The 8,964-nt window shown below is 32.3% G+C and overlaps 2 protein-coding genes across 19 annotated transcripts in view; both read left to right on the top strand.

The window, feature by feature from the left end:
• The window catches only part of ppt1 (palmitoyl-protein thioesterase 1 (ceroid-lipofuscinosis, neuronal 1, infantile)), an 847,627-nt gene that overhangs the window by 123,338 nt on the left and 715,325 nt on the right, over nucleotides 1–8,964 (top strand). The window lies entirely within an intron of this gene.
• csmd3b (CUB and Sushi multiple domains 3b) overlaps nucleotides 1–8,964 on the top strand; it is a 1,026,877-nt gene that overhangs the window by 694,437 nt on the left and 323,476 nt on the right. For all 18 annotated transcript variants that reach the window (XR_015517226.2, XR_015517225.2, XM_087296029.2 and 15 more), the window contains one exon: nucleotides 4,930–5,117. Coding sequence is in view for 16 of the 18 variants with exons in the window: in XM_087296029.2 (XP_087152155.1) it covers nucleotides 4,930–5,117 (188 nt within the window). In the remaining 2 variants the exon portion in view is untranslated. The remainder of the gene's footprint in view (nucleotides 1–4,929; nucleotides 5,118–8,964) is intronic.

Here is an 8,964-nt window from a genome sequence, read left to right as displayed (position 1 = left end):
TAAGTATATTTTATTAACATCTACCCCCACCCTACCCTAACCCCTTCCCCTTACAGTATAACGAGAATTGTTTATATTATTTATTAAACGATGCATTTAATTACATTTTACTACCCTCACCTCAATCCTAAACCTACCCCTTACAATAATGTAAAATTATCTTGACTGATTTCTCCTTCTGAATATGCCTTTCTTGGTTCTGCCCGCATGTCACAATTTTCAACATCTATCACAACGGGAGTCAGTATTTAAGGCCGTTATGTTGATTGTCTTATGATGGATATTTTTAAAAAATAAATAAAGTGAAATAAATAATAAAATAAATAAATTAAGTAAAATCAAAATAAAATAAACCAAAAAGTAAATACAAATACAAATATTTATCTTGTGTTTTTAAATATTATGCCTACAATAAAAATGCTAAGTTTAATAATATTAATATTCTAATAATATTCTAGCAAATTAAATATACTCCAGATGCCTTGTCTCAATCAAATAAAAAATTAAATTAAATTAAATTAAAATTAAAGTAAAATACTAAAGTTAAATAAAAACAAAGCAAAATATGTAAAATAAAATAGTTGTTTTTCATATCTCTATTGGTTTATCTTGTGTTTTTAAATCTTATCTAAAATATATATGCTAAGTTCAGTACGTTTTAATAAATTAAATATATTCCACACTTCTCATCTCATTAAAATCATCTCAATAAATAAAATAAAGAGCAAAATTAAATAGCTGTTTTTCATGTACATCTATCACTTTAAATCTTGTCAACAATGTTTATGCTTTTTAATATCTTTGAAAAATAAATTTATTCCAGAGCCCTCATTTTAATAAAATAGTCTCAATAAAATAAAACAAATTAGATAAAGTAAAATAAAATTATGTAAAATTAATTAATAATTAAATTAATCTAAAAAGTTAGTGAAATAGCTGTTTTTCGCAGGTTTATATTGCTTTAAAATAATATTTTCAAGACTCCTCGTCTCATTAAAATCGTCTCAATAAATTAAAATAATAAAATTAAATAAAATAGTAAAGTCAAATAATAACAAAACAAAAAATAAACAAAACAAAACAAAAAGTATAAGTAAAATAAAATAGCTGTTTTTAAATATTGTCTACAATATATATGGTATGCTTAATACATTTTAATAAGTTAAATATATTGCAGATGCCTCGACTCAATAAATTTATTAATTTAAACTAAAATTTTAAATTTCAATTAATCTCAATAAATAAAATTAAATAACTGTTTTTTTACGTACTTCTATCACTTTAAATCTTGTCAGTGAAATTTAATTAATAAAATAAAATGTATTTATTTAATAATTAATTAAAATAAAATAGCCGTTTCTCACGTTTATATTGCTTTAAATCTACAATACATATGCTATGCTTAATATTATGGAATAAATAAATACATACCAGACTCCTTGTCTCGTTAAAATTGTCTCAACAAAATAAAATTAAGTAAAATAAAATAAATGAAATAAATTACTGTTTTTCACATTTATCTTGCTTTAGATCTACAATACATATGCTATACTTAATATATTTGAATAAATTAAATATATTGCAAACTCCTTGTCTCGTTAAAATTGTCTCAATAAAATAAAATCAAACGAATTAATTAAATATTTAAATAAAAAAGCTGTTTTCACATGTTTCTATTGCCTTAAAACTACAACACATATGCTATGCTTAATATATTTAAATAAATGACATATTCCAGACCTCACGTTTCACTATGTAAGGTGTTTTAAACACACAGTCAGCTCAAATTCACACTGCCCTGATGTTTGTATAGTCACTGTAAGTTTAGTGAATGCAGACGCCGCTCTTCTCAGTCTGTTTGAACGTTTCTTCTCTTCTTTTCGACTCATCATCTAAGAGCAGTGGCTATAATGATGGTTATAACTCAGAAACAATCATCTGTTCTGCCCCGCGTGTCACAATTTGCAACATCTATCACTACGGGAGCCAGCATTTAAGGCTGTTTTGTGAGTTTCCTTGCGCCGGATATTTTTCAAAACCTTCAGCGCTTCCAGTCACAGCCATAGATCAGCCACAGAAACAGATGATGAAGAACTTCTCCCTTTATTTGCAAGCCGTCCCGGCAGCAGGTAAAGCTGGCATCACATCTGAAGGAGGCCCTTTTCTCATCTGAATATTTGCTCCTCTCCGAGTAAATAAGCGCGCTGGAGTTCTGCCAGGAGGCCGATGTCTCAAACAGCTTTCTAATAAATAGCTCTCGTTCGGTTCCATCTCAAAGACTTTCATTACACAGTCCATTACTGACTTCTTTCTTCTTAAAAATCCCCGGTATCAAATGTGTCCACAATGAAATTGGAAACGAACAATAGATGCAAGCCACCACTCCAATATTAAAAAAAAAAAAAAAGTGATCTCTATTTGCTGACTGTATACCTGATTAGGACAGGAATAATTGTTTTTTTGTTGATTGACAGCCATGGAGGTTAAGGAGGAAAAGCCGATGCATCTGTTTATGTTGGAAATTAATGGCTTTTTTTAATGTGGTGCAAAGTATCTTATCCTGTGTATGAATTATCCTATAATAACCCCTAAGCGGTGGATTCTGACGCAGTGAAGTGTGGAAGGCATGCTTAGCATTCTCTCTCTCTCTGCATAATGAGAGGGGAAAGGGAGTGTAAATCTGATCCAGTCACAATCCATCTCATGCAAATGCCTGCACTGATGGGCCAGACCTTATCATTGCGCCGTATTGTAAATGAAAAGGTGCAAGTGTTTAGATGTGTGGAGTTACTGATTTTGACTTTTCGGAGAATGTGAACACTAGCATTCGATGCCAGTCTCAGGCAAATGGACAAAATAGAGAAATATACTTAACTATGGCCTACTACAGTGGTGGTTAGGATCCCTCGGGGGGGTCATAGGATAATAAGGGGGGTTGCATGGTGATTTTTCCAAAAATCTAATTATTAAACTGTTAGTATGATCATATTTTATCCATCATCTTTAGAAGGTAACAGTAGTTACATTAAAAAAACAACAACAACGTGCACGTTTGTTTTCCATTGGATTGCAATTCCTGGGGTCATTACGTTAGATTAAAGACACAGAGATAGGGTCAGATGCAGCCGATTTCATGGCACCAGGATAAACTTTCTGACACCTTTACGGCACTGACATAATAAAAAAAATGCAGGATGATCTCCGAGTGGCATTCTCTAAAATTGAACAAGGAATAGACTTGGGCCTATTGGTGTGTGTGTGTGTGCACTGTTGCATGCAAGATTTGTGTATTTATAACCACTTTAGAGGATATTAGGGGTCGCGAGTCCCTGGCATTGTTATTTTGGGGGTCACGGCTGAAAAGTTTGGGAACTCCTGACCTACATACATTTCTTTATCTTTCTTCATAACTGACTAATACAAATAAATATAAAAGTGATTAAATAAGAATGTGGAAATTATTTTAAATATAATTTATAAATCAAATGTATGTTTTATTACATTTCGGAAAGAAATATAAAAATTGTTTTTTAAAATATATATAAAATGAAAAAATTATGTTGTAAAAAGTATTTTTTTAATTTATAATAAAATCCTAAAATATTATAAAAATTGTATCGAATTAAATAAAAATACTTTATTATTATTATTATTATTATTATTATTATTATTATTATTATCATTATTTTTATTATTATTTATTTTGTTTTATTATTATTATTATTATTATTATTATTATTATTATTATTATTAATATTAATATTATTATTATTATTATTATTATTTTTTTTTAATTTATTTTGTTTTATTATTATTATTATTATTACTATTATTAACTAGCCTATACTTCATATTTCAGTTATGTCTATCTCTCTTTCTCCCTCTTATTCTGATTGATTTATTAAAAATAAATGTAAATTTGATTAAATTAAAAAATATATTGTAAAATGGGATTAATAAATAAAAGCTTTTATTACATTTCAGAAAAATAAATATGTAGTAATATAATTTTTTAAATATAGTTAATGCAATTATTAAGTGGTAAAAGGAATATTTAAAAAAATGCATATACAATCCTAAAATGATTAGTGCATTTTGTTTATTATTATATTATTAGTTTTAGTAATATTATTACTATTATAGTGCATTAAAAAACAAATAATAATAATAATTATTACTATTATTATTATTATTATTATTATTATTATTAATTAATATTATTATTGGTATTAATATTATAATATATATATTTTTTCTTGTACAGTATTCTGTTTGATCACATGCTTGAACATCATTAGTGTGTGGCTGTATACGATGTCAAACCCGCTCCAGTGCCCTCAGGTGGTCTTCAAGGGCATTAGCTCTTGTTTTGGTTGTGTTTTGTATCCTAGTCATGTGATCTCTCCTTGTTTCCAGCTGTTCCTCATTGTCTAATCGGTTCTGTCTTTATAAGCAATGTTCTGTTTAGTTCGGTGCAGATTATTGTGGTCCAGCTCATCGTGTTTGGTTTGTTTGTTCACTATGTTTAGTATCATCACTATGTTTTTGGATTCCTGTTTAGTTTTTGTTTAATTCACTCCTGTGCTTAGTTTGTGCACTTCACTTTTTTGTCGGTTTTGCTACCTTGCCTGTCCCCTTGTCATTTTTTGGATCTTGATTTTTTGACAATAAATGTGTTTTGCTGCTCTTTCCCTTGTTTTTGTATTATCCAGTCGTGACAATTTTCTAAAAGTCTTTACTGAAATATAGCATTGAAAAAGATGTTCAACGTACAACCCACTGGTCTATCACTAGAAACAGACTCCACTTGCTTTGTACGTGTTTTACTTTATACCTTGATCCACAAAGATGATCTCAGGACTGGAATATCCAGATTTCCGGCTTTTGATCCCCCTATTCAGAAACGCTTTCTTTGATCATCTCTCACAGCTTCAGCATCGAGCCCAACTACGACTTCTTGTACATCTATGATGGAGCGGACAGCAATAGCCCTCTGATCGGGAGCTTTCAGGACAGCAAACTTCCAGAGCGAATAGAGAGCAGCTCCAACACCATGTACCTGGCCTTTCGCAGCGATGGATCTGTCAGCTACACTGGATTCCACCTGGAGTACAAAGGTAAAGCCGTCCAGTCCAAAACACCAATTATAGATACAGCTGCATTACACATACTGAATATAGATGGTGTCAAAATGATTATCCCTTATATGATAAGTTTTTGACATTCTCACCATATTGACATATACTTAGGAACTCATTTCAGATTTGCAAAGATACAGACAGCGCCCTCTAGTGGATGTGTCATCTGAAATGTCCAACACAACATAGCTGAAGCAAATTGTAGACCTGGGCCCGGTTTTTCAAAAGTAATCCACTAGTATTTCGGATAAGGGATTGGATCAAATCTTGAAAATGGGTTTTTGAAAAGAAAAAACGGATTACCTAATCGGATTAGATCACGTAATCTAATCTTGGTTTTGATCCAGATCAAACCTTTAGTTTGGGTTTTTCAGACCTTTTTTGTAGGATTTGGATCACTTTGATCCAAAAAACGTGGATTAAACTGATCCCACCAGAAAGGTGGATTTAGTGTGGATTTCATGCCCAAAATGTAATAAAAACTTAAAAATTGTATTAAATAATACTATTTTTGGATCACACAGTATCTTACGAGATATACTATTAATTCATAAGGTTTTAATTTTATTTGTTCATCCATCAGGCTGTAGTGATTATTGGCTTTAACGTATTCAGCCTTTCAGTATAGGCCTACAGCAAAGTAGAAATAGCTTGGCCTCATAAAATAATCCCCCAAACAGCTGTCAAAACTGACCAAAAACAATACATTTTATTGTCAATAATTGATATCTATATTCATCACAATGGAAAATATTTTTGTTTTTAGAATATTTATTAGTGATGCATGCAATAATTACAGAATAACCAAAAAAAAAAAAGTGCAAAGAATGGCAATGACTGAATTTAGAAATCTCTTTCAACAATTGCAAAAAGAGGCAGAAAGGGCAGAAGCACAGCTTCATCTGGCAGAGGAACAACTGACTCTGACCAAACTGCAGCAAACCAAGGCCAGACTTCAGATCCCCCTGCTAAAGGCTACGCTCAGACAAGCTGCTCTCTCCACATCAGATGAGGAAGTCTGAAATTATTGTGGAATTTTTGACATTAAGTCTTTTTTTTATTTACATCTATATTTGAAACTTATTATAAATATCCTCAATGCACAGTGTTGTAGGTCTCAGATGAGCGGACTGCTGGAAGACGATGGGTTGGGGTTTTTCTTGTTTTTATTATTTATTATTATTATTTTATTATTTATTAAATTTTCTTAGTTTTCATTTTAAATAAAAATAAAGTTATATCTACCCCACACTGGCTATTCTACTTGTTGCTCTTTACACAGGCCTGTCTATTTATCTACATTGTGATTGAGCACTGGTAATCCAGATTTAGTGATCCTGAAAAGTTCCTATCCGGATCAGATTGATCCAATCCGATGTTGCTTTGAAGAACTGGCTCAAAAAGTAAGCTGGATTACGTGATCACGGATCGCAAAAACAGGATTACTAAATACAGGTCAATTTGATCCGGATTAAACCTTTTGAACAACCGGACCCAGGGGTTGGCAACCCAAAATGTTGAAAGAGCCATATTGGACCAAAAAAAACAAATATGTCTGGAGCCACAAAAAATGGAAAACCTTATATAAGCCTTATAATGAAGGAACACATGCTGTATGTATCTATATTAGCTATATTAACCTACTATAAAAATGACTGAGTTGGCTACAAATACATAATGAGCCTTCATGATTAAATAGCCACTGAAATCAGGTGGTTGGTGTTTATTCCGTTGTCATTTAAACACTTCAGCACAGCCTCTTGTCTTATTAGTGATATTAATTTGATCATTTCTTCTTGCGGCCCATCAGAGTTCACATACCTGCATAAAAGCGCGGTGAATAATGGTCACAGTACAGGCAATTGAGTATACTGGCACTGAATTAATGTTCTTGGTTTGCTGATCGGTGATGTTACTGCCATTTTAATAGCCCTTTCCTTCACTGTTTAGCGGAGAATGGTATGTCTTTAATTTTTGTATTATCTTGGTTTGGTTTTTGAAGTCTGCAAATAGGTGTTCTAATATGTTGATGAATGACTCCTTCATGTAGTCGCCATCTGTGAACGGTTTTCCATGCTTTATTATCTCCCGGTTTGTTTACAACAGCCACCTGCCTGGCATCCCGCTCAGCTGATAGAAACGTGTGTCGCAGGCTATGACGCAAATCTTTGGTGACAGAAATGTTAAAATTAAATATTAATTCTACACACTTTTACAGCATTTGAAAACGTTAAAAATGTTAGTCCTCATATAGAAATCATATTAAAACAAAAACATATTAACCTCCCCCATCTTTTTCCATTTTCAAACATTTTTGAAAAAGCTCCAGGGAATGACAAAGGCAGCGCTAAAGAGCTCTAGAGCCGCGGGTTGCTGACCCCTGTTGTAGACAGACGTGTATTTTTAACGAGCCTGATTTGTAATTTTCAGTGTATAAACATTTTTTTTAGGTGTACCGTAATACACCAAGCTGAACCCCGCCCCCCCTATTTCATGTTTAATGTAATGTAATGATTGTGAGGGTGCAGGTGAGACGTCATTTTTCGAGAGACACTTAAATACATCATGTGCGCTGTGTATGCAACGTCTATTGACCTTATTCTAAAATGCGGAAGTGCGCCTGTTTTCGTGATTGTCTTAGAACTTCCGTTTCAGTCGCCTATGGGAGAAATGACTAGGAATAATAAACGGCAAAAAACGGTCAAACTACTTGCTCTACAAACAAATGTTTGCATGACTACACAGACCAAGTAGAATAATACAACAAGGAAATATCAGTTTACAACATCAAACAGCGAAACGAGCAGTTTTTATTGTCTAAAAATGAATGGAAGTGAATGAGACCGTGAAAGTCTCGTGCCATAAAGATTCAAATGGCAGCGCCCGCTCGTCTGCGGAGAATAAGGTCTATAAGTCATGTAAAACAATTAATTGCAAACTGAAATAAATATAATATGATTAAAAGTTTTTGCAATTATTTAGCTTTTAATAAAAAATCTGCAGTATCGTGAAAATGTGCTACTTTTTGTTGATTTTGCATTGCATTCAATGATTGCGGAATCGCGAAAAACTAGGGGGTCTGATTACTATGAAAAATTAGCAGTTTCTGTTTACCAACTTAAAATGTCTTCAAATGAAAATAATTTCATTTACCACAGTATATTTTGCTGCAATATATTGAACAATAAAAAATACATATTAGCCCCTTTCACACATACAGACCTTTCCGAAAAATTACCGGCAATTGTCCGGAGAGGTTGTGTGTGTGAACAGGCCCTTTTTGAAAATACAGGTAAATTCGTTCTGACTATTTTCCGGAAAGAGAAGTGGCTATTCTGGCTATTTCCGGAAATTTCCATTCTGGCTATTTTCCGGAAACTGAAATAAATATAATATGATTTAAATTTTTTGCAATTATTTTGCTTTTAATAAAAAATTAGCAGTAACGTGAAAATGTGCTACTTTTTGTTGATTTTGCATTGCATTCAGCGATTGCGGAATCGCGAAAAACTAGGGGGTCTGATTACTATGCAAAATGAGCAGTTTCTGTTTACCAACTTAAAATGTCTTCAAATGAAAATAATTTCATTTATCACAGTATATTTTGCTGCAATATATTGAACAATAAAAAATACATATTAGCCTCTTTCACACATACACACCTTTCCGGGAAATTACCGGCAATTTTCCGGAGAGGTGTGTATGTGTGAACAGGTCCTTTTTGAAAATACCGGTAAATTCGTTCTGGCGGTAAATTCGTTTCCGGAAAGAGAAGTTGTCACATTACCGATAGTTTGCCGGAATGCTGCGCTGTGTGAACGCACAA

Source organism: Danio rerio, chromosome 19 (genome assembly GCF_052040795.2).
Source record: "Danio rerio strain M-AB ecotype USA chromosome 19, GRCz13ab, whole genome shotgun sequence".
NCBI lineage: Eukaryota > Metazoa > Chordata > Actinopteri > Cypriniformes > Danionidae > Danio > Danio rerio.
The sequence above is the reverse complement of the archived record's forward strand: the minus strand, read 5'-3'. Positions and strand labels throughout refer to the sequence as shown.